The sequence below is a fragment of the Vulpes lagopus genome, chromosome 23 (genome assembly GCF_018345385.1).
Source record: "Vulpes lagopus strain Blue_001 chromosome 23, ASM1834538v1, whole genome shotgun sequence".
Lineage (NCBI taxonomy): Eukaryota > Metazoa > Chordata > Mammalia > Carnivora > Canidae > Vulpes > Vulpes lagopus.
Genome location: NC_054846.1, coordinates 36920851 through 36947507, shown reverse-complemented (window position 1 = coordinate 36947507; position 26657 = coordinate 36920851). Strand labels below are relative to the sequence as shown.

General features: G+C 38.8%; 1 protein-coding gene across 2 annotated transcripts; it reads right to left on the bottom strand.

The window, feature by feature from the left end:
• Positions 1-305: 305 nt before the first annotated feature.
• RASSF9 (Ras association domain family member 9) lies at positions 306-25170 on the bottom strand. Of its 2 annotated transcripts, XM_041739038.1 has the most exons (3): positions 14738-15663; positions 4773-4914; positions 306-2597 (listed from the first exon to the last, which is right to left on the bottom strand). In XM_041739038.1, the coding sequence occupies exon 3, from the start codon at positions 2579-2581 to the stop codon at positions 1337-1339; it is 1245 nt and encodes a 414-aa protein (XP_041594972.1). In that variant the 5' UTR covers positions 2582-2597; positions 4773-4914; positions 14738-15663; the 3' UTR covers positions 306-1336. The 2 variants fall into 2 exon arrangements, with proteins under 2 accessions (XP_041594972.1, XP_041594971.1); XM_041739037.1 differs by lacking the exons at positions 4773-4914; positions 14738-15663 and adding an exon at positions 25050-25170.
• Between the last annotated feature and the right edge of the window lie 1487 nt (positions 25171-26657).

The window sequence follows — 26657 nt, the reverse complement described above, 5'->3', positions numbered from 1 at the left end:
ATAAAAGGGAATGAGAAAAACAAATCTTCACCATATCCACATATGAAAACTTAAGTAAAATAATATTCTTACTTGCATGCACACTGACATACAGGAAAAGTGTCTTAAAGAAAAAATAAACCACAGTGATATTTATTTAGCAGTACAATAAAACTGTTTACAATATGATGACATCATGTGTTTACTGGCAAGAAGCAGAGAAGGGAGAGAGGGAGGAAAACTTCCTAACTAAACACCAGGTAAAACCAAGCCTAGTTTGGCACTTTAATGAGTGTCACTCAAGGTAGGATCTAAATTATCCTATATTATCCGTTCAGTTTGTTGGATATTTACTAGCATTCTTGGGGGAGGAGTGGGGTTAGAGCTAAAGCTAATCTTTTTTTTTTTTTTCGCACCTTAGCTGAAGATCTACAGAGACAATCTGAATTCCAGTGTAACAGAATAAAAGGTTTCTGTCCATGTGAGTTCCCCTCTGTAGGTTCAGAGACAAAATGCTAATACTTAGAGTATACAGAACTCTGTTTTACCCACACAAAGGACCACAAGTTGCCTCTCTTGGACTTTTGTAGACAGGGTGTAAATAAACAGGACTGCGACCCTGTGATTTTCTCTGTAACCCACATCGCACCTCACTCAAAAAACGAACCTGCTCCCACCATTTGTTCGATCAGAAGATTTTTGCTTTGTCAGAGAAAGCCCAGACTTAGTTCTTAACCACGTGGCTCTTTCTCATCTGTAACCCCCATCCAATCCACTGCTAGATCTATATACATGTCCCATGGGCAGCCCTTCCCACTTCCCGTCATCTTAAAACAGGTAGGGGGGTTCAGAAAGTGACAGAGATGAAGTGCATTCCAAGTATCAACAGGAAGAACCAAGACTTGAATTCATACAGTTACAACAGAATAGCTGTCATGTACTTTACAGACTTAAAAATTCCAATAATACAGCTTTGAAAAAATATGTTACAGCACATTTTTGATTTTACTTGTTCACGTGAATAGTTCCAATATATTGACTGCAATATTAAGAACTGGTTCTGTTTGCATAAATCATTTCTCACAGAAACTGTAAGAGATTATAATTCCCATCAAATTATTTCTGTTCTACACCTGCAAGCTATTTGTGCTGCATTCCTAATAAACAGCTCACCGTATGAACTTGTAATAATTAGGTCACTTTAGAACTCTTAAATCAAAAATAAATTTTCTCTAGTTTGTATTAGCTACTGAATACTTAACATGATTTACATCGTTCTCAGAATGTGACATCTAAAATAAAGTTTCCTATTAAACAAACATGAACATTAAGGTAGGTCAGAGACAAGCCAGTCAAATTATGTTGACAACAGCACCATGTCTCCTCCAGTTGTTTCTGAGTCCTGACTATGGTTAGAGCTGATACCAGTGTCCGAGTCCGTGTCATTTGTATACAAGTTAAATACTCTTTGAGTCAAGGAGGGAACCTCCCCACTGCTGTTGGGGGCCTCAGATTCCTTCCCTCTGTTTTCCTTTAGCTGGTGTCCATCTTTGTTGCTAATATGAAGTGAATTAAACTCCTTGGCCAGGAATTCATACTCTTTTGCTTTCATCTGAAGCAATGAGTCAGTGTATTTAATCTCCTTCTGGATGCCACTCAAGTGAGAGTGGATTTTCAAACCAGCTTTCATGCTTTTCTCCAAATCACACTTAACATTTTCTAAATTGGAGCTTTCAAGCTCACCTGCAGCTGCCCCTTCTGCATCCTCATTTATCTCTGTGCAAACACTTTTTACCTCTTTTTCTATTTCAGCAGAGAGCTTCTCAATGAGCATTCGGTAATATGCTAATCTTTCCTCCAGGTGTACGATTCCATCACTTTCAGTCAGGTCCTCCAAAATCTGGTTTTCATCAGAATGCAAGTCCAGCTTTTGCTCAACTTCACTGAAACTGGGCATTAAATATGCATCCTGGACATAATTTTCTCCATCATTTTCTACCCTATCAAGGTGGAACTTAGCTTCACACTTTTCAATTTCCAGATCCAGCTCTTTCATTCTCTTGACTTGCTGATGAATAGTATGGTCCTGGGAAATGATCAGATGAACTAATGTCTCCATACTATCTCGATCATGGGAAACGGTGTCCTGCTTAATTTTAGCCAGTTTCCGGAACGTTTTTCTGACTATTCTTTTTTGTTTATCTGGTGGTAATGTTTTCATGTAATTTGCTGGACTGAGTTCCCACACTTTTTCTGTGTTTTGCACTAATTTGGCTTCAGCTGTCCGCCACAATGGAACCGGAAGAAAAGCATCTGCTTTAACCAAAACAAATTGCATATTGGGCTGCTCATCTCCCCAAGCTTTCCAAAGCTTCAGGATCCTAGTGAGTGGAGGAAGAACCCGTTCTGAGCCTCTCCACTTTTCTATGATGCAGTAATCACTGGGCTTCCCCAGCAGAAATCGTTTCTCTCCAAATGTAGTCTCATGTTCCTCAAGCAAGGCCTGGATGACATCAGCAGAGGTGGTGCGTTTAGTTAACCCACAGACGATCTTCTCTTCTTGGCAAACCCAAACCACAATTTCCTTCTCCTCTGAATCCATGCCTTTAGTGGGAGATCTAAAAGAAAAACAAAGTACATTATATTTCTGTCATCACCTGTGTAAGCTCAGAAACATGATTTAACTTTAATACTCTTTCCAGATTTTATCCTTAATGAGAGATGTATCTTGAGCTTGAGACTACATATGAATCAGAAGTTTTACTGCAAGAAAAAAATTGGAAAATATCTTAATTCCTTTTATTCCCTGGTGGGCTCTGGAAAGAGCAAACTGTCATCAAAGACAACTAAGGCTATTTTATCTACAGAAGTCAGCCACAATATAACTACGATCAGAATGGCTAGAGTTAAGACAATAATCAAAGTGGAGATGAATAAAAAGAGATAAAATAAGACCGTTTTGCCTGGAGCCTTAGGACCAGAGAAAGACGATGGAAGCATAGGTAGGAATGCTGGAATGATAGTAGAGTCATAGAGCTAAAAAACAGCCCATTATTGAAAACAGCCATACTTTCGTTCAACAGATGTTTATTATATACCAATCATATGCCAGACATGTCTGACAATACTAAAGACACAGCAGTACACAAAGGAGAAGACAACACAGATGATTATTGTAATAGCAGGTAGTGGTAAATACTAAACAAAATTAAACAGGGTAAAGGGACAGAGAAAGACTTGGAAGAAAGAGAAGTCTATTTTATTCAGAGTATTTAGGAGAGACTTCTCTAAGAAGATGACCTTTGAATAGGGGCATAAATTTTGAGGAGGCAAAGATCTAAGGGAAGAATTCTAAAAGTGAACAGAAGTGCAAGGGTCATGAGGCATGTGTTCTAGAGACAGAAAGAATGAGAATGTAGTTGGGAGACTTGAGAGTAGTGGAGGTGGGGGTTGTTGCTGGAGGAAAGGTCGAATGAAAAGTGATGAGATCTAGCAGAAATGCATATCACAGGATAAGGCATTTGGATTTTGTTCCAGTTTTACGGAGAAGCCATGAGAAAGGTTTATGCAAAGGAGATTTATGATCAAATTTATGCTTTAGGTATATCTGGCTTGTTTAATGGCATGGGTGTAAAAGGGGGGGGGGAGGGCAAAAGCAGAGGCAGGAAAGCTTAGTTGAAAGCCTTGTGCAGAGATCTAAAAAAGATAGAATTGCCTGGACTAGGGTTTTAGCAGCAGAGGTATTAGGAAGTGGTCAGAGGTGGGACGTATATACAAGTAAAGACTTGATTGTAATCTCCTTTGTAGCACAGAGGGGCAGGGAAAAATCAATTTTCTGAAGGAAAGAAAAAAACACAGAGGTAGTAAAAGAAGAAAGTTCAGTGGTTTCTGGGTTATTCCCTGTAGAGAATTTTTATTATTGTATTTCCATCGTGAGCGTAAATCAAATTGACCATGTCTTTCATAATATATCCTTAAAAGAATGGTAAGAAATGACATATACTGAATTATAATCCAATATGATTTGTGGAGACAAGATTTTCAAGTAGTAATTGGCTTGCTGTGAAAGTTACTTTATTTATGTACCACCCTCAAAGCATATGATTCTTGAAGTATTATATGAAAGAAATTTTCCCTGGCTTCTAGAATGTTTTAACACTTAGAATTTATAGTGTTTGTTTTAGTACCAATAGTGACTAATCCTGCAGGATTATCTTTATTTTAAATGCCCAATTATTACACCTTGGTTATTGACTTTCCTGAGGTCATAGAGTGACTACTAATAGTGAAAGAACAAATCAATGACACCAAATAAAAAAGGATACCCTCCAAATTTAAATATCCAACTCTACCAAAATTTTATAAATAATTATTCAAAAAGTCATACGGGGCTGTAATTATTCTCTTATAAAATATTTAACATTTAATGAGCCAGCATTGAATAATGTGATATTTGATAATATTTACAACTCATCATTCAATAATTCTAAGCAGCAACAATATGGGTAGAATAGAATTTAGAACAACAGAATTATTTCATATTTTAATTAGTAGAGGAATAGCACACAAATACATTCTAAGCAAAAATAAATATGCACTTAAAGTAACTACTGTTTGTGTTATGGCTCTACAGCACAAATTACTTCTAAATTAATCATTACTTTCATCTGTTTGGATCATGCATATGAGATACTCAAAATTAACATTTTTTTTTTTTACTTTATGCAGGTGTTGGAAGTTTACCTTTCAAATTACATAATTTGAAAAGAAGTAAACCATTGCCATGCACTTACTTTATATTAAATTACAACTATTTTGGGGATCCCTGGGTGGCTCAGCAGTTTAGCGCCTGCCTTCAGCCCAGGGTGTGATCCTGGAGTCCCGAGATCGAGTCCCACATCGGGCTCCCTGCATGGAGCCTGCTTCTCCCTCTGCCTGTGTCTCTGCCTCTCTCTGTGTCTCTCATGAATAAATAAAAATAAAATCTTTTAAAAAATTACAAGTATTTCAATATGTAATTTGTATAAATAATGGTAAAAATAACAAAATGGAGTAACTTGTAAATGTCAAGCTTATAAGATAGTGCCGATAGCTATTACATTAAAACTAAGAACATAGGACATCTTTATTTTATACTATTTTTTTAGTATTCATGGTTAAACTCAAAAAATATCCTACTAAAAATAAGTAACACTAAAGATTATAACCATCAGTCATAAAACATTTAATAAACTGTTCTAAGCTCTTGCATATATCAAGTCATTTAATCCTCACAATCTGTAAGCTAGGTAATAATATTATCACCATTTTACAGATAAAGAAACTAAAGCACAGGGGTTTTTAATGACTTGCACAGTTCGAGGTGCATTGAGGATTCAAACCCAAGCAAGAAAGCAGGCTCCAGAGTGCAATGTAAAAACAAGTTTATTAGTTTGATGATTTTTTAAAAAAATTTTTTTTAAGTAATCTCTAAACCCAATATGAGGCTGGAACTTACATCCCCAAGATCAAGAGTCACGTGCTCTATTGACTGAGCCAGCCAGGTGTCCCTAGTTTGATCATTTAGATATGTGGATTAAGTTGGAGAAAAAAATCATAAAATACACTACTTTTTACTAGGAACATTATTTTATAAATTTGCCTTTGACAGGAATGGAACTCTAATGTCCCATTAGAATACTCCATTGGTCAAGGGAAGACTTTTCCCAATGGCCAGTCATGGAGAAAAGTGTGCAAGAATGTGTTATCTTCTTCTGTGCCTTTTCCTTGTTAATCTTGTTCTTACTCTGATGCAGTACTAAAAAACTACTGACAGGCCTGGCCTGGGCACTGGCATTACCTGACAGATCACATAATATATATTCAGACCTTACTGTTGTTTTCTTAGAGTCATCCAAATGCCCTGTTCCATTTTCTGGAAACATTAGCTCTGGGTCTGTAAGAAAGGATGACACATGACCTGTAACTTCTTCAGCCCTACACTATAGTGGCGAAGCAGACTGAGAGGCAGAGATCAGGGAATCCTTTGGTACCCTTCGTCGAATAATAATGATGATGTACGTGACAATTCCCCAATACTTCCATACCCCTATCCCAGTTGGGACCTTTTTTGTTTTGGAAGATTAAGTGCTTGTTTATTGTGGCCTCCCAAAGATATCTGCTACTTTTCAGCCCATGTGGATAATGTAACCCTAATAGTCATTAAGCACACCTAAAGATACTATTATTTCCACATTACGTATGAGAAAATTAGTGCCTCAATAGTAACCTCACAGTCTCACTTGTTCCAAACATTTTTTTAAGTCTACCTTAAACATCTTTATATTTTCTTGAGTCATTTATCTCTAAATATTTTGAGGAATTTTTACAACCATCATTCAAACCAGATAGTTTTCAAAAGTTCTGCCCTTAGATTGAATATGTTTAAAAGTAATGACCAATGAATTTCCATAATAAATCTTCCATACCTAGTAAAAGATTCATCATGTTTAAAATCTACTTTTTAAACAGACCTCTAACTTTGAAAACTGTATTTATTTTACAATATGGCCTCTGATGAAGTTTCTATCCATTCATTTTCCAATCCTCTGTACCCTTCACTGTAATACTGTAATATCTGACTCACATTTTTCATAAGGTTGCTGCAAATATTAAATAACAGAATGAGTAAGAGACCTTTGAGGACTGTGAAAAATTTACTGGGTAAATATAGGTTATTAACACTAATAACAAAATTACTGTTATTATTATTTAAAGCAGAGAGGGGAGGAGTGTTTTTAGTATGCCCATTCAGCAATCTTATTGACCTTGCTATGGTAGTTAACAATATTATTTTACAAATATTTTCCAACCTGCCTCACAATATTTTTTCACCTGTTTCAACTCATCAATTTTTTTGCATGTGTACTTCCAGTGTAACATAACTGTTGGGTCAATAAGAGACATTTTAAAACATCATTAATAGAATCTTTGGATCACAGATCAGCCAAGAATGCTTTTATTCTTTCTCTGATTTATAACCCTCTGATTTGGATTAAAATTGTACTAATGAGGTTCAATACACTAATACATATATACATATGTGTGTGTTGTATATATATATATATATTTCAGCTATTTCATAATTCACTGTTTACCTTTTTTGGAATATCATCAGAAAAATAAGATTTATATGCTAAATAAAACTCTTAAACAACATGTATTAACTCCACTTATGGGTACTTTTCCATATTCACTCTGAAATAATAAAAATTAGATATTGGATTTCTTGCCTTCACTCTATTGTCAATTATGAAATTGAAAATATTTCTCCATTGATAATTAATTTTAATACCACAAAAACAATGACACAGAACTGAGTTGGCTTGTAATTACAAATGCAATGTTAATACGCCCAAATATTTCTTCAACACATTTCCACTGAGTAATTATGCACAAAGCATCAAAGGATAAATTAACTATCTAAATCTGGAGTTGTTAAGATAAAATACTTACTATGATATTACAGTGACAATTTGAGGATCTCGGAAAATACATATTTCCTGAGAAAAGACTCTGTGTGAAAGCAGAGAAAAATGAAGATAAATGGATAAACTGTGGCCATCTTTATTCAGTTGTCCAGAGGAAAAGGACACTGAATTGGGGTACAGGGAAAAAATCAAAGAGCAACATTTATTCCTAGTGTATATTAGACATTAAAGTTTAATTGAAAGTTGACATATAAAACTTATTAGGACAAATGTTTCATATGGAGGCCTACTTTTCAAACCAATAAGAATCATTACAATGATAAATCACTAATTAAGAATTACAAGATATGCTTTTAAAACCCAGTATATGATCACTAGAATGCAGTCTATAGATATTTATGGAAAATATTTGAACATGCAAATAAATTGCAAATAATATTACATATTACAACTATTCTATTACAACTATTTCGGAGGTCATCTCAGAAAGTCTGATACTGGCACAAACTAGCTGCTATGTATAGGAGTGACTCAGTGAAATGCTTTAATTGCTTATATCTCTTGGGAACCATATTCCATGCTTAGAAATCAATAGTTAGAACTTTTTCAGTTCCCAGCTATTGCTGGTACCTGTGCCTGAACATTCTGACGGAAGGATCCATCCGTATGAAAGATGAAGAACTGTGGAGCTTTGGGGGCGTATCTCAGTCCTGGTCCATTGCTCAAACACTATTCTGTTTTCTTCTTATTCCTATTACCTATTTTTTAAACTGGAGATTCCTTCCTTCTAAACCAATGGTTCTCTATCAGGGGTGATTTTGGCCCCCCCACCCCAGGAGATATTAACAATGCATGGAGACATTTTTTATTTTTATGTTAAAGCCCAGGGGTGCTACTAGCCTAGCATCTAGTGTGTTGAGTCTGGGAACATAATCATCCCACAATGCACAGAATAGTTGCCTAGTAGTAAAAGCTTATCCAGCCACAAATGTTAATAGTGGTGCAATGGAAAAATCGTGTTCCAGATTTACTACTACAAAGCTTCACCTTTTACCACCACCCCCCCCTTTTTTTTTTTTGCATCTTCTTGGAAAATCTAATACTAAAATTTATGAAAACAGAAATAATAAACAAAGGAGACATTTCCCATCTTAAATACGCTAAAATAAATGATGAAAGTTGGCATTCTCCTTAATGGAATAAAATGCAACATTTTCGGAGGTCATCTCAGAAAGTCTGATACTGGCCTGTTTTATGTTTGTTATTATTAATCCTGTTTTATGTTTGTTATTATTATCCTGCCTGCCCAACTGGATTTCCCTCTGTTAATCTCAGAACCAGTCCTATAAGGAATATTGATATCTGCATTTAGATCCAATAGAAACACAAACATTCAGAATAGGGTTAGTTTTAGTTTAGGACTAGTAAATCTTTAATTTCCATTCAGGACTAGTAAATCTTTGTTCTTCATTAAGAAATAGTATTTGAATACCTATGACATGAAGGAAATGGTCAAGAGGCCAGCACGGTGTCAGCGGTGTGCTGGGAGATGGGAGTCTGTAGAAGGGGCTTTTGTGTTGCTCTCTTACTACTTTGCAATCTCTTCTGCCCTGACGTAAGGGACAAAGACCAGAATTAGGAACGGACCCAGAGTTTGAGGGAAGAGGAGGTCAAGACAATATCTTAGCTTTTTCTTTTTTTTAAGATTTTATTTATTTGAGAGAGAGAGAGAGAACATGAGCAGGTGGGGGGAGGGGGAAAGGGAGAAGAAGACTCCCTGTTGAGCAGGGAGCACGATGAGATGATGTAGGGCTCAATCCCAGGACCTGGAGGTCATGACCTGAGCCGAAAAGTAGCCACTTAACTGACCAAGCCCCCCAGGAGCTGGCCCAACAATACCTTAGTCTTTACAGGATAAAAGGGAAGCTCCAACCCACTGAGCCCAGGCTCCCCCAGGTGGCTTAGTTGGTTAACCCAACTGCCTTCCACTGGGGTCATGTCTCAGGGTTAAGCCTCATGTTTGGCTCCCTGCTCACTGGAAGTCTGCTTCTCCCTCTCCTTCTGCCTCTGCCTCTCCCCCTGCTCCTGCTCTCTCTCAAAATAAATTAAAAAAAAAAAAGAAAAGAAAGAACGGGAAATTCCCAGAAACAACCGTGGGAAATGAGAGAAAAAATATCTCTAGTGCCCAGGCAAGGCAAGGGGCCTTGTACGCACGTAAAATATGTCTAGATAAGTCAGAAATAGCCTTTAAAACTACCCTAGGGATAAAACTACACTGAATAAAACACTGTCTTGCTTGGGTTATTTAGAAGACACCCTGAATTTTAATACTGTCCAGAAGTCACTACTGCTCAAATGAAATGGCAGATGACATTATATTTACAAATCTGGGGCTTTGTGCTGATTGCCGAATACAAAGCAAGGGTTGTGAATGTTCTACATTTTACCGGCCTTTGGTCAAGCAAAGATATTGTCATAATGTTTTTTTCTATGAGGGTGAAAGTAAATAAATGCTTTTCAAACTTCTCATTCCATAAGGAAATGAGAACTGTCTCCTGTGTATTTTCTTCATTCATAATACAACCTTTTCCCTTCAAGTTATTTATTAAACCCCAAAACATTTATACTCCTCAAAAGATAGAAGTTAATTTATCCTGATATCACTGTGCAATTCAACGCTATAGTGAGGAACATATGAACATGAATACATATGCAATTCATTTTTGTGTCCTGTATCCTGATTAATGAAATCCAAGATAGCAACACAGAGAAATAAAACTTAGTTCTTGCACAGATTCTGATCCAGCAGAAAGCAGGTTTTAGTGCCTCATAATGTATTTTTTATAGAAAAGATGGATGGCTATGAAATTATGAAAACCATTCTTAGGCAGTTCTTTCTCAAAACATCTTACCCTAGAGAGAGGTATGACTCTCACACTGTATGACGTCCAATCAAATAGACCCTTCAATGTATAGCTCACTAGATGTGGCACTCATATTAAAAACATATCAGTAAATAATACTGGGAGATAGAATAACCCAACAATGCAAGCTTCAGAAATGATGAATGGGAATGGGAGCTACAAGACAATATTAAGAAGAGAAATTTGATCTCAGCATATTTATCTCAGGCTCAAACCTGACAATACCCTGTAAAAATTCACATTTCTTTGAATAAAAGCACTTAATTCATTGAAGAATAAAGATAGATGATGATAAAAAGCAAGTCTGCCAAATTAAGTTCCATACCAAAGGTTATGAACTAATTTTGAGTTTACAAGCCCAACTTCATGCCAATCATAAAATTTAAAATGTTGAGGATGCCATAAATAATTAGTCTGGATGCTGAACATTTAAATCACATGTTATTTTCAAACAAAACTACCACATACTTCCAAATTTAATAGCATCTTTTCCCAATAATCAAAATTATCACAGTACAACTATAATTAGTTTAGTTAATAAATTACTTAGCTTCATCTATATGAGAAAAATTTATATTTTGTATATGAATGGGCAACTCTGTAATAAAAGGAATGACCCAAACACAAACAGAAATCTAAAGACAAAATTGGGTAAGGATATAAACTTAAATGTTTTTTTAAAGTTCTATGCAAAAGTAATTGAATCCATCCCAAGTTAGTTATCTTCCAAATAACTTGTCCATTCTGAATCATGGTCTTATAGTTTTATAACTTGTTTCAATAGTTGTTAATGAAACTGTAGTTTTAGCCAATGTGAATGAATGCTGAGGATAAAATGATAGAGAAGATACGATGATCCTTATGTTCAGGAATTTGTCATGTAGCTCAGAAGGAGAAAAGCTACACTTAGATTCTAAAAATTCAAGACCATCTTAAACATTATTGAAAATCATGAGACAGACTCTGAACCAATATAGTATAAAATTCCAAAAACTAAAAAACAATAATCATAAAACTTAAGAAGTCATATTTAATAAATAATAATAAAGGCATAGTAATTGGCCTCAATGTCTTCAGTTCATTATCCAGTCCTGCAACTCTTTGAAGAAAGTCTGATTAAATAAAAGAGGTTCAAGAGATTTAACTTGGGGCAATATGCCAATTGAGATCTTGTCTAGAAGGGTACTTGGCTGGCTCAGTAGGAACAGCACGCAACTCTTTATCCTGATGATGTCATGAGTTTGAGCCCCAAATTGGGAGTAGAGGCTATGTAAAAATAAATAAATAAACAAATAAAAATACTTTAGATCTTGACTGTAAAGAAGACCCCTTCAAATTGTGATTTCACATGATTATGTGTGGACCTGATAGTAGAAGGACAGGTACTCAAAAAATAGTGACGTGACTAAGGAGAAAAGGGGTGTGCATGAAGGGTACTTTGGATAGTAGCTCACTTTCTTGAATGCTTAGTATGTGCCAGGCATTGTTCTAAATGTTTTATATACATTAACTCAGTTCATTTTCATCACAACCCTGCCAGATGGGTCCTACTGTTAAACTCATTTTACAGATTAGGAAACCGAGGCAAAGAGGTTAAGGATTTACACACACACACACACACAGAAATCACAAATTTTATGTTCTACTAATGCCAATTTAATCTCCTAGGAAGTAAGCCAGACGTGCAGGGTAAGAAAAACCCTCCATATAACATAATTGCAGGGTAAACTGTAATACATAAATCCCATAAACAGAGAAAAGGGAAAGGAATGTGTAAAGAATGTGTATTGGAGACAACTGGGGGTTAAGTAAATTAAGCTCCTAGTTCAGATTCCGGAAATTGATTTAATAAAAAATGTAAATATTTAACACGTAGTATTTACCAGATGAAATGCTGAGCAAATATCTAATCTCATTGGAGATTCTTAGGCTCAATTCCCAGTGTCACCTGTGCCTGGCAAATACCTCAAGTTTCCTTGTTTATTTGTACTTTTGAGAGAAATATTTTATAACAAACCATACATATACTTATTAAAGGAAAGTTCCCTAGCCTGAATATTTAGTTTAATAACAGTTGTAGTTCTGTCAGCTATTAGCATGGGTTTTCCTGTGGGCAGCTAAATCCGTAATAGGTTTTGCCTACTTAGTGGAAGATATTTCCTAATGATGGTGACTTTTTAGCTTGTACCTGCCTGCAGCCACCTACTCTTCCCTCCCTAAATGGATTCTGAAATCTGTTGGCATTTGAATGGCACTAAAAATATGTAAGAATTTACATTATCCAGTAGGATAGCTAAAAACACAAGATGAGCTCCTTTATCCCTGATTTCCACTTTCTGAACATACTCTATAATAATATGTGACTTCCAAATGGAAGCTTCATCTGAAATAATCAGCTCTTTACATTAGTCACAAATAAATTACCTGCAGAGCAACAAAAAGATGTCTACCTTGTAGAAGCAGGAATATACTGGGGCTTGTCATGTCATTTTGTTTAAAAAAGCAGATACATGAAAGTATCGCTGATAAGAGAAACACAGTGGTCATCCAGGTCAAAAGCATCATATATCCATTTGCTTTCCCCAAACTTTAAACTTTTTCATATGCTTTGAATCTCACTGCCTCCACCTCCTCTAGAACTTTGCCCTAAAATGTATCCCCTTTTAAACTCTTTTCATCCTCTACCTTTTCCCCTGGTCCTTCCCACTTTCCTGTCACATTGTAACTACTATCATTTTGGCCACACATTTGCACCAACTATCTTTCGTTCACAAACTCAAATAGCAATCCACAGTCACTTTCATTAATTCTCCACTTTTCAGTTACAAGAGCTCACCACAAAGTGACCATAAAGTGACCATAAAGTGATTTCCACCGCACCCACCCTCAACAGACACGTTTCTTCTTAGGCTTGTCAGAGATCTCCTAACTGCCAAACCCAGCACCCTGGAACTGATTCAACCTGACCTCTTTGCAACATTATGTATTGTGATCTTTCCTTCCCATTCTTGAAGCAATCCACGTCTTGACTCCTGGATTTCACCCTCGAAGCTTCTTGCTTTACCTTTTTAGCTTCTCCTTCACAGATCCCGCCCAGGCTCTTCTTCCTCTGCATATTCAATAAATGTTGGTGTCATGCAGGGTGGCCACAAAGTCTTCCATCAAGAGGTGGAATCTATTTCCTCCTCCCTGAATAGACCTTGGGACTTGCCATGGCCAGTAGCATGTGGTAAGAACCATGTATGCAATTTCTGGAGTCCAGGCCTCAAGAAGTCTTGCAGCTTCTGCTTTCTTCCTCCTAGAATGCCGTCCTGGTACAGCTGCTTGATGAAAAAGCCTGAGATGAAAGACCATATGGAGAGAGAGACCCAGCCTTCTCAGTTGTCCCATCTGAACCTAGACCTCGGCCAACCCGAGGCCTTCATTGAGAGCGCCCAGGTGAAACCAGAAGAAGAACCTCCCCCAGTTTACCCACAGAATCAAAATAAACAAGTAATATGTAAGTAAATAAATAAAATATTTTAAAATAACAAAAATCTAAAAAGAATCAAGACAAATAACAAGGTGTTGTTTTCAGCCACTAACTTTAGGAAGTTTTATTATGCAATAATAATAACTATACAAATGGCATCCCCTTGGTTCCTGTGACTCATTTCTTGTCTCACTAAACGCATTTTAGTGGGTGACTCTAAGGTTGTCAACAACTTTATCAGTCAATTGTATGCTGATATTCTCAAATCTAAATATTTTGTCCTTGAGCTCCGGACCTGCATTCCCAACTTCCTTTTTGCCTGTTTACTTCATATTTACATGGTATAATCCACAGGAACCTCAAATTTAATGGATCAAAACTAATTCATCATCCTCTTCTCTCAGATTCCAAACTCTTCCATCTGCCTTCTAGAATGTGATTGTGGTCCACCCATCCTTTCTCTCAAGCTTGAAAACTGTGGTCTTCCCAGGTTCCTTTTTGTCTCATCCCCCTTTAACAACCAGTCAGTAAGTCTGCTTTATTCATTCCCCCAAATGTCTTAAATATGCGCCTTTATGTCTATCACGATTATTATGATTCAGACAACTCTCAGTTTCACAAGATTACTGCAGTAAGCTATTACATACGGTCTTATTATAAACTTCAGCTCACTTCACATCTGTGCTCCAGAATATTGCCAGTCTGCCCCTTTAAAACTACAAATCTCCCTCTATATCTTCCTTGATCAAAGTCTTTTTTTTTTTTTTTTAAGATTTTATGTTTTTATTCATGAGAGACCTAGAGAAAGAGGCAGAGACACAGGCAGAGGGAGAAGCAGGCTCCCTATGGGAAGCCTGATGTGGGACTTGATCCCAGGACCCTGGAATCATGACCTGAGCTGAAGGCAGATGCTCAAACGCTGAGCCACCCAGGCGTCCCTATTAAAGTCTTTAAATGGTCTCTAAGTCCTTTTTAAATCTGTCTCCCCCATCTCCTGTCTCTGCCTCTCCCTCTCTCTCCTGCCTACTCCTAGGATTGCTTCCATGATCGGATGCCCCCAAATCATAGCCAAGCACTTGTCAATATGCACATTAATATGTAGATAACTAGCTATCCCTAATTTACTGATAACCCTCTGATAACTCTGAGGATTGTTAGATTTCATGTTTTGTTTTCACCCTGGGCTTTTCTTGTAACCTATTTCCTTGCCTGAATTACCCTTTTTCCCCTCTTCTCCATTTGGCTCACACTCTTCTTCAAATGTCCCTTCTGTTAGGGAAATTCCCCTTCCTTCTCTGAATAACCCCCTTGCCTCCACCCCAGATGGAAATGGGTGCCCTTTCTTGATGCATTCGGTAACAGCATTTTCTACTTTTCTCTTTCTCTAGTTTGTCAGTTGGGTCCTGGACTGAATCTTTCATCTACAAAGCCTAAGTGCCTAACATAGTAGATGCTAAATGTTTGTTTGATGTTTTGCAGCATGGAGGTAGAAGTACGTTTGGGGGAAGTAAACAATGAGAATTTGGCAGTCAACTAGGGCCTGGTAGTTACAACTGTCCCACCACCTATTTTTGTAAGTAAAGTTTTATTGGAATACAGTCATGCTCTTTTAATTATGTATTGTCTGCAACTGTTCCAATACTACATTGACAGAGTTGAGTAGTTGAGGTAGTGATATCATGGCCCAAGAAACCTAAAATATTAATTATGTGGCCTTTTCACAAAATGTTTGCTGACCGCTGACCTAGATGATTTACCTGCACCAAAGATCAAGAATATATTATCTAAATACTATGACATTATTTAAACTCCCATATCCACATCATTCTATGTATGACTCTCCAAGGGATTATAGGGATCCTGTAGTCTCTAAACAGAAGAAATTTACAATCTCTTGGACCATCTTGGAAGTGATGGCCATCTTGGAACTAATTTAGACCACAGGTAATGATTATAGGATCACTAAAAGGATGGATGCTAAATGCTTCACGGAGATTGAGTGGGTTTAGCACAGGATTAGTCAGCTCGAAGGCCCTGACTAGGAAACCAGGCTTTTGCCTTTAAAGCCCTGTTCCAGGTGCAGTACGATCCATATTAATCAGTCCCATATGGACGTCAGAGGTAGGAGAGTAGGCTGGATGAAAGGCTGCTTTCACAGTCCTATCTCAGGTGCAATGTGTCCAAACACCAGGTGTTTGGAGGTGGAATATTTGGGAACATACAAATTACACCTTGCATTTTTCACTCTTCACCCTGATGTTCCCTCCCCAAAATCACCTGTGCCATTTTTTCTGTTTGTGATGATACAATCATGTTCCCAGTTGAGACTCAAAATAGTTATTATTCTTTTTTTCTCATCCCGATATTTTCTGTTGCCCCATCCACTCAGTTTTGAATTCCTATAAATTCTGCTTCCGTAATGACTTTTAACAACAATCACCATCTGACATGTCTTGTTCATTTATTGTCTGTTTATTGTTTGCCTATCCACCCCATCACCATCAGCTCAGTGAGAGCAGAGATCTCGACTATCTCTCCCGCTATTTTATCCCCAGCACCTAAAACATCTAGCACATATTACAAGGTAAATAAATTTTATTGTTGAATGCATGAATTTTATTGATACCTTAAAATGCCTGCCTTATATTTTAATTATTTATGTATGTCTGTGTATCTCCTAATCAGCAAACTCCTTAAAAGTATAGCCCATATCTGATTCATTTTTAATCTTTCATCCTCCTCCAAATATATGGTTCATCTAATATTTCTGAATTTTTAAAACAATCATCAAATAACCATCATCTTGAGTCAGCACAGGCAAATAAATATAAGTAGATGCCAAATCTGACAAAGCGGGATAGTTGATGAATGGTTTGTTTTTAGAAGCTAAGGCAGATAAAACAGCAGTATGTTCGGACTGTGGAAAGTATTATATAGCACAAGTTGTCATTTTACTTAATCCTGGAAACTGTGATCACATCAAGTTCTCCTAATTAAAGGTAGAACCACTAAAGATGATCAACAGTTTTTTAAAAAGTAACATAGCCTAAGTTTCATGCCTATCATTAATAGTTCTAGGAAGAAATTCCTTGGCTTTCATTATCAGAGTAGAACAGATGGTCAAGAAACCAAGGCTAATAGTTTATAGTATTCTGCTAAAAAATGCCTAACTCTTGGCACTATTAAAAAAAGATGGCATCTCAGGTCCACAATAGCCTCACAAGTACTTTTCCTAATTGTGTACAACTCTTCTTCATAGGAGATTGCAGTTATTATATGTCTACCTCCATGGAAACACCCACGGTTTTTCAAGAGCATCCCTCATGGCTCCAGGCAAATGTAAGCTCCTTAGCTGCAGATCGAAAAATAGGTATCCTTGAGCTCTATCTCCTATGAAAGACTATGGTCTCCCCAGACTAATGCTTTGTCCCTGGATCATAAGTACCCTCAGTTGGACCATCACTTTAGGGAATTCCAAAGGGATTGAAAACCATCAGAGTGAATGAGGAGCATTAGAGTAGCCGAAGGTATCCGAGGTGGCTAAAAAACATCCTAGTCATTGGTTGAGAACAAGCCTACGTACGCTATGCAGTCCGTCATGAAGCCTCAGCCATCGTGTACCATAATCAGTGAGCATAAAAACTTTAGCTAAAGTTGGACCACTATCTGCATTAATAAAGTTAAAAATGTCCACAAAATAGAATAACCCCATTTTACAAACTGATGTAAACTGACCAATTTAAACTGATGTAAACTGACCAATTTAATATTATTATTAGGGGACACCTGGTGGCTCAGTGGTTCAGTGTCTGCCTTTGGCTCAGGGCATGATCCTGGGGTCCTGGGATCAAGTCCCCCATCAGGCTCTCTGAGGGGAGCCTGCTTCTCCCTCTGCCTCTCTCTCTGTCTTGTGAATAAATAAATAAAATCTTTAAAATATTAATATGATTATTAGAAGGAACATCAGCCACTATTTGACTGTAAGTCTAATACTGCTATATATACATATCTTTAAAATTTTCTGTACACCCCCTCAATTGTAAGTTTTTTTTTTTTAAACCAACCCAGCTGAGATTATGGAATCTTGCCAAACTGACCCCATTTCCACCTGCTTCTTGATCCTTATCTCTTGATTATCCTGTATCTTAGTCAGACTTACCACCGTGTGATTCAGCCCCCTCCTACATCTTTTTATGCATCGTATTGTGTTCCCTACTCTTGTCCAAGCCTGTCCCCTCACTGTGGGAGTTTAATAAATGCTATCTAATTACGATGATGCTCCTTTTATTTTCCTTTACCTCCATGTACTCCTCTTTCAGACTTCTTCTTAGAGGCAATCAAAAACATTTATTGAGCACCTACTGTACAAAGGAACAGCCTTCTACAACTGCAAGAGAGTATACTCTCGTATTCTTAATTGCGTCATAAAGATTGTGATTTTACCTACCCTGTCAAAGATAGTTTCCCATGGAAGAGTGATTTGGAAGAAAGTTCATGCTTGAGATATTTAACTACACTGCTGTTCTTTCAATTAGTTTAATCTCTTAGGAATGAGGTTGTGTCTTTGCATGTCTGGCAATACCAAATAGAGAGTCCACGAGGCCTGAAGAACTGAAATAAAAAGACAGCTACTCCTAATATTCATATACTTGTATCATCAAGCTTAAAATTCTGCATAGCAAACAGCAAACTCTCAATAATTCCTAGATATTATAACTTATAAACTAATCAAGTTGGAAATAAACATCTGATTTTTGCCATAATACTACCTTTCATGGTAGGAGTTATGTGGCAAGGCATCACGTTTTGGGTAAAATAAAATTACACGTTAAAAAAATCTTTTAATTCTATTTTCTTTCTTTAAAAAAAAACAAAGAAGATTTATTTATTTATGAGAGACATAGAGAGAGGGAGGCAGAGACAAAGGCAGTGAGAGAAGCAGGCTCCCTGCAGGGAGCCTTGATGCAGGCTCCCGGGGATCACAGCCTGAGCTGAAGGCGGAGGCTCAACCACTGAGCCAACATCTTTTAATTCTGCTTTCATAAGTTATCTTGAAAAGGTAAACAAGCAAGACAAGAGAATTAAACTCTATTCTGCAGTGGGTATTTTAGAATTATAGAACCTTAGAAATTAAAGGGACTTTAAAAATCTAATTCAGGGGTGTCTGGGTGGCTTAGTCTGTTAAGCATCTACCTTTGGCTCAGGTCATGGTTCGGGTTCCAGCCCCCCTCCCCCCCCCCCATTTAGAGTCCGCTTCTCCTCTCCCTCCCCAACTCGTGCTCTCTCTCGCATGTGCATTCGTTCGCTCATTCTCTCTCTCAAATAAATCAATAAAATCTTTAAAACAATTAAAAAATAAAAATCAAATTCAATCTCTCATTTTATTAGATAAATCTAAGACTAAAAAAATTAAATTATGTATCCTTTCTTTTTATAAAAACTCATCAAGGACACGTAAGGAAACATCCCTTAAACTATGGCGTGCTACACATTGCCAAATCGTTAATGGTCTAAAAATTTGGCTCAAAAGAGGTGTGAGGATTAAACCTAAAAGCTATCAGAATTCAAATATTATGTCAAGATCAAAAGATAGCTTTATATAACACTGATAGACTCATTCTAACCATATTCAGTAATTTATAATATACCTCTTTAAATCTAAGGAGGAAAAAAGATCAGTGGGGATAGAGAAGTTCTGTTGACATTTCAAAGACCAAAATATACCATGTCTAAATATTAAAAACTTAGATATACTTCATAGTATTTCAACCCTACAGGCCTGAACAAAGAGTGAATATTTATTGAGCTTGTATTACTATTCTAATATTGTGCTGTCCTTTAAATATAACTAGCTTTATCTCATACTTGATGGTTTAGAATTAACTCTGTTTTAGAGATGAGAAAACTAAGTCCTAAATAGGCCATATGCAATAATGGTTAAAGGCACGGATTTGAAACCTACCTCTGCCACTTACTAATTATTGCACTGCTCGATCTTAATGGCTTCAAATGTAAAACAGGCAAAATAATAATAGTACCTTCTTCACAACATTATTTTATGTATTGTGTAAATCACTCAGAGCACAGAGTGCTCTAAGTATTAGCAGAGGTGGACTTACCCTGAAGCTAATGAAGCTTAAGCAGAAGGACTGCCTCATTTGTACAGTTGTCTTCTCCAGAATCACCTTAGTAATACTTTTATTCATAATTGTGTATTAAAAAGCAACCCTCCTCTAATTGCCAAACTTGGATTTTCCCTTGTATGCTATTATTATTATTGTGCTTGTATTAAAAAGATTAAATATTTGCCCAAGGGCACATGATTAGTAATGGTATATCTGAGATATAACCTAATATCTGCTGGAATTCTTAGCCAAGATATTTTTCTGCCTATTTCTAGAATATCCCTTGGTCTCATGAAGTATAATTATCTTATACAAAGAGAAAAGATCCTCATATCATGTAAGAAAACAAATATTTGCTAATCATATTTCCCTCTTATCTCAAAAGAAGATGTTCCACACTTGGTGGTGGCATCTATAGTAGCCATTCACCACCACCTGCCAAACCTCACTGATATACATGCTTGGAACAGGAAAGGAAGGAAGAGCATCTCTTGAGAAGATGAGCTATCCTGCTTTTTTGGTTTGTTTTCTATCAGAAGCCCAGTAAAGTCTATTTATCAGATATGGCCCTTGATAGGAAGGAGGAGCTGCGCCTAAGAGCAGGAATAATGGGAGGTCCACTTTGAACTTATGGATTCATTCCAGTTACCTATGCATCCAGTCAACATAAATGTACCGATGTACCCTGACCCACGTACTGTATATTTGAAGAGTATATGTTGAATTCATTTATTCAATCAACAAATATTTGAGAAGCTATTCACTGCTTATCTAAAAAGGAACAAGACGGGTAAGGTCCCTGCTCTCACTGAGTATACTCATGAGAATGTTTTATAGATATCTTACGTTACTTTATCAAAACAGAGGCCACTCTAACCTGCAGATAGAAACCTTTGAGGATAACTTGCCTTGTTTGTTGGCATATTTAATACTCACTGGTCATTCTTATTCTTGAAATAACTTGCATTTCGCCTCCAGTGCTCAACACATACCCACGATTCTATTCCATTTACATGAAGTAATTACTTTGCCCTTGGGTGACCATTCACCTTAGTAATTTTTCTTAAATGATAATCAACAAATACGCAAACTTTCTCTAGAAGGAGCAGAATTACAACAGGTTACACAGAAATGGAATCACAGTCTAGCTTTTTAAAAAGCTAGTACGTGTTGTACGTGTTTTGCCAAAAAGATGTCTTTAAAAATTCCGAGGCAAGTATACATTAAGGAACATTAGAGCACAGAAGCATTTTGAACTTTTCTTTTCCACATACACATAGTACAGATAACATATTTCCTCATTTTAGAAAGCCAATTTGCTAGAGACAAAGATTAACTATCAAGGACTGGAACCTACATACTTCTGGAGGAGGTAAATATATGCCACTACCCAACTTGATTCTATTTTCAGAACTAAAATTAAAAGAAGACAGCCCCATTTTTAGGGAATTTTTAGAGCTATCATCAGATCTCCTGGAACTACATGCCAATCAAATAACATCCAAACTTTCTAAGTTATGCAGTCCGGGTAATAAAGTTGTTCTATAAATGAAACTGTTAACCAGATACAAACTTTTAAACATTCTTTTTTCAAAAAGTCCACTTAAGAACCTTTATCGCCTTGACATGTTTCATGAATTAATACAGTACATAATACAACATCTTATGTAGTGGATTTTTAAGTTGGCTTACAGTTGGGGTAACAATTCAAGATTTAACCTAGAGCTCAATTTCACGGCCTTCACTGCCCTCGGTGTAGTTTTGCCAGAGATAGAGCATTCCAGGCATTGTTGCTAATGGGCTATCTGCTGCCAACTAATAACTACTTAAGTTACCAAGTATCATTAGGGAAAATCTCTTTCAGAAACTCCTGGGAACTAAAAAGATGTACGTACTCAAATATCAGACATTTCTCAATCCAATTTCAGGGACATTTTAAGTATTATTTGAGGTTAGACAAAAAAGTACACAACAATTCTCCATTCTGCAGAATTCACAAAACACCATATTTCTAATTTCAGAGAAAACATCCATCTTGCCCACAACTTTTACCCTAACCGCAAAACTTAATTCTTCCTTCTGATGAAGCCTTTGTGGCACTGTTATTACAATTAGAAAATTTTAAAAGATTAATTCTGATTATAAACATAAAGGATCCTAGATTGGCCCCATTTCTTTTATTTATATGAAAGTTAGAAATGAAAAGCATACCAGTTTTGTGTGCCAAAATACAATCATTCACGGCTATGCATTATTCTCAAATTTCCTAAAGACTGTTTCCCAGTTTTTTGATAGATGATATATGCCTATATGCCTATTTTAGTTTACAGTTTAGTTCCTAAAGACTGTTTCCCAGTTTTTTGATAGATGATATATGCCTATATGCCTAGTTTAGTTTACAGTTTAGTTCCTAAAGACTGTTTCCCAGTTTGCTTCTTAAATTTTAGAAAAAGATTATCTAGTGGAATAGGATTAACTCGGCATCCAATTCCATAAAATTGTTTATCTATTTCCTTGGGTTTTGGATTATATCAAATGTCAACCAATCCTTTAAGAAGTATTCATTTGTATACAATACCAGCTGTTGAGTAGAGAATAAAATAGCAACTATGTTTTTATAATTTAATTTACAACATCATATAAATAACTGCATCACAGGTCCATAATATGCCAGGCACCGTCCTAGGCATAGAAACACAATGGTGACTAGAGAGGGCACTGCTCTCTCTAAAGCCGTATTTTCTAGAAGATTTCATGCCTCAGACTTTGAAAAGACGGAAAGAGAATAGATGCAGAGAAGTTCAATAAATAAACTTTGTCAAAATTTTATGATCTCAAATTCCTACTATTCCTTCTAGTAATCTGTATTTTTTCCCTTGCTGACAAAGATGCAATGATGTTCAAGTAGCTCCTTTACTTGTGTAAATTATACATCGCAAGATAGACAAATGGGTTTCTCAAATTCTTCCTTTACATTCTACAAGGAGTTTTAAACTATATATTTGAGGAATGCCTTAGCTGTTATCAGATAAATGTCTTATCATCAATTGCATTTACAATCAAAGGATGAATCACCTGTCATTTAAGGAAAGATAGTTTCTATATGTCCAAGTAAGATTATTCAAAGAATTATGGAACCCAGCAAACAAAATAGATAGATGTAATCATGTCACTAAGTTTTATCTACAGTTTCACCTTTGAGAAGGTGCAAAAACAGAACAAAATGAAAATACCTCCTGTATAGCAAATACTGGACACTGAAGAAAAGAAATACACATTAATTCTATCTCAATACACCATGCGGCTTCTGTACCACTTAGTTTGAGATACCCATATTTTTATCTCTCTGACCGCTGCCGTGGCTTACATTTTTCTTAAGGGTGGAAAAATACAAATTTGTAAAGGGAAGCACTCACGGATCAGAGCAACTTCTACATATCCTCATTATTACCGCTTTTATCAAAACATGTTCTTAATAAAGCATCACCGCCGGGAGCACCATTCCATTTTCTCAGAGAAACTTGAAATACTGTTGAACTCCTCATTTTTTTATTGTTCTCTCCATTATTTTATAATTTTGCATAGAAGCTCTCATATTAAAAACTGTATACTCACCTCCCTGGATGAAAGCCAGTTTTGTGGGTAGATGGCACAGTGGCAAAATTGAAATAACCGAAGTGGACATGCACCTCCCTGAGGGAAACTCACAGGGGCGCACCACAAAGTTCTTGGCATACCAGTTACAGAATTCTAGAATTAATAATAATCAAAAACAAAAACACACATACATGAAGCAGCCCTGAACTATAAGATATAAGAGTACGTTTAAAAGGATCAGCATGCCAGAAACATCATCTGTTTTAGAAGACCACGAACTTTGCCCCAGTAATTTTAATATTTTTTTGATGGCATTTAAACCAACATACTTCAAAAATAATGCTACTGAACAATCATTTAGGAAGTAGTAAGTCTCAAAAAAAATTTCTTTAAAAAAAAGAGGTAGTAAGTGTCTTCTCTTGGCAAGGAAAGACTTTTGGGATAGTTTTAATGCCCTGACCCGACTAAAATGCACACTTATTTTCAACCACCATCATTAACATGTTTTGAAAGAATATCCAGCCAGAATCCTTTATTTTTTAGCGTAGTTTCACTAGGTACAAGAAATGCCATAGTTGTGATCCGTTACCAAATTATTAGCAAATAGAACTGGTTTAGGGAGTTTCATGGTACTGATTATTGTTCTGGCTTCCTAAGCAAACAATCAACTGAATCATGAATGCATCTGGAATGAGTTAAAAACAGAATTTTTCAAGCAGCCGTCTGCGCACCAAATGTAAAGATGGACTTTAAAGTTGTATCACCACAAATTATCTTGCAGACACTCTGAAATAATTGTGTCACTTCCTACCGCGTAATTGGATGCTTTGAAATCTACCCTGAGTAAATTTTGACAAGTACTAACAAGCATGATGGAGAGGAGAGTTATGGAAAAGCCCTTATTCCCCAAATAAATATCTTAAAAGACCAAAACCCACGTCTAAAATGATCCTCACATGGTTTTAGAACAACAACAACAAAAGTAACACTGGGGTGTTACTAAAATATTTAATGGGACTGAGACACACCTGCCGGCTCAAGAAAACTCTGTGTGTTGTGTGAGGGAGACACAGCCACAGAGAGAGGGAGAAAGCGCGAAAAACCCGTATTTAGCACATTTCCACCAGGCGCACTGCAGGCCTGAAGCAGCAAAAGGAATCAAAGTTAAATCGCAGGAAAACGGCCTGGGGCGGGGGGGGGGGGGCAGCTGCCGGGAGCCTCCCGCGCCCGGGCCCCGACCTCCTCGGGGCACGTTCCCGGCCTGCCCGGCCCCGGGCCCCGCGGCCGCCACCGCGCTTCCCCCGGCGCCGCCCCCGCCCCTGCCGCCCCGGCCGCCCCGGCCCAGCGCCCCCCGCCCCCCGCCCCGACCTGGAGGGGCGAGCGCCCGGCCTCCCCGAGGGGCGCCCGTGCCCGCACTCCGGGCCCCCGCGGCGCCCCCTGCCCGCCGCCCGCCGCCCGCCGCCCGCCGCCCGCCGCGCCTCACCTGCTCCGGTGCCGGGTCCGCAGCAGGCTCCGCCCGAAGGGAGCCATGGGGCCGGCGCCGCGGGGCCGAGGTCGCGCCCGGGGCTGCGGGGGCGGCGGGGCCGGGACTCGCGGACCGGCGGGCGCCCAGCGCAGCGGCAGCCGCAGCGGCAGGAGGCTCGCGGGCCGGCCCGGCGCGGCGGGGGCGGCGGCGGCGGGGGCGGGTCCCGATCGCGGTGGCCCCGGCGCCTCGGGCGCCCGCCCAGCCCCGGCCTCCGGGCGGCGTCGGGAGCGGGAAGGGCGGGCGGGGGGCGGGGACCCTGCCGGGTTCCGGGGCCACCAGCGGACGCCCCGACCCCCGCCGAGCGCCCGCGTCCGTCGCGGGAACTGAACCCCGGACCGGGTGGGACGGAGCCACCCCCGCCTCCCAGCCAGCGGCTCGGGCGGAACGAGCGGGTCGCGGCCGAGGAGAGACGCGCGGGGAGGGGCGGGGGGCGAGGTGGGCGGGGGAAGCCGGAGCCGGGACTCCAGGTCACGTGGAACGCGGAGCCCGGGGTCGCCCCGCGCCCCCCCCGCCCTCCCCCCTCCCCCTCCCCCCTCCCCAAGTTGGTGTCCGGAAGTGGCGGGGGCGGGAGGTCCCGGCCGGGCCTGGGCCCGACCCCCGAGGCGCCCGCCCCGTCTGCGGGAGGACGCGCCGACCGTTCGCTCCCGTTTGCCCCCCCCCCCCCCCCCCGTCCTTGGGGAGGACGCGCCCGGGGCCCGGGCGAAGGCGAAGCGCGCGGGGAAGGTCGGGGGACGACAGCGGGCGCCCCCGGCCCCACGCGGGCTCCGACCCACGACCCGCGCACCCCTGCGGGGGGGAGGGGGGAGCGGAGGGGGGCTGCGGGGAAGGGGGTGGGGGAGCGGGGCCGGGGAGTGGGGCGGCGGGGCGCAGGGGCCTCCTCACCGCCCCCCACCCTCCCCCCAGCCCCCGGGCCCCGCGCAGGAAATCTGCGGCCTGTGGGTTCCGCGGGCCCCGCTCAGGCTGGCGGACCCCTGCACCTCGACCGGGGTCAGGAGACTCTCTCACCCCCAGCAACAGCGAACAAGAAAGCGGTCCTAAAGGTGTCGATAATTTCCATGTGCATTGATTTAGGCAAGGTTCTACGGAGCTCGAAAAAATCATTTTTCCCAATATTTACCACCATAATGGCTCCCTAGTTCTCCATATTCTATACGTGTGCATTTCTACATGTATACGGACATAGATGGACTTAACATGACCTTATTTTATTTTAAATTGGTGATGTATTGTTTATGAGTTCATAAATATATTCAAATCCCAAAGTGTTAGAAATTAGAAAACATTACACTAGACAATGCCTTAATTCAATGAACTTTTTTTCAATTTAAGAAAATATACCCATCTTTTAAATGGATCTATAGTAGTGTTACCAGAGAAAACCTTTAAAATACCAAAAGCAGTGATGATATATTCTTGTTATATATATGTGTGTGTGTATATATATCATACACATTATATACAACATAAATAATCTTGGGTATACTTTGGTTTCAGTTTTCATTTTATATTACCAGCATGTCACAAAAACAAAGATTTAAACTATTATGAGAGATTTTCCAGTTACTC

What these genes read in the sequence shown, in the direction of transcription:
- RASSF9 (XM_041739037.1), bottom strand. Translation starts at nt 25,096, where the DNA reads ATGGCTCCCTTCGGGCGGAGCCTGCTGCGGACCCGGCACCGGAGCAG. An exon ending in CGGACCCGGCACCGGAGCAG is followed by an intron (nt 2,598 to 25,049) that starts GTGAGGCGCGGC and finishes TTTTTCTTTTAG; the next exon opens with ATCTCCCACTAAAGGCATGG.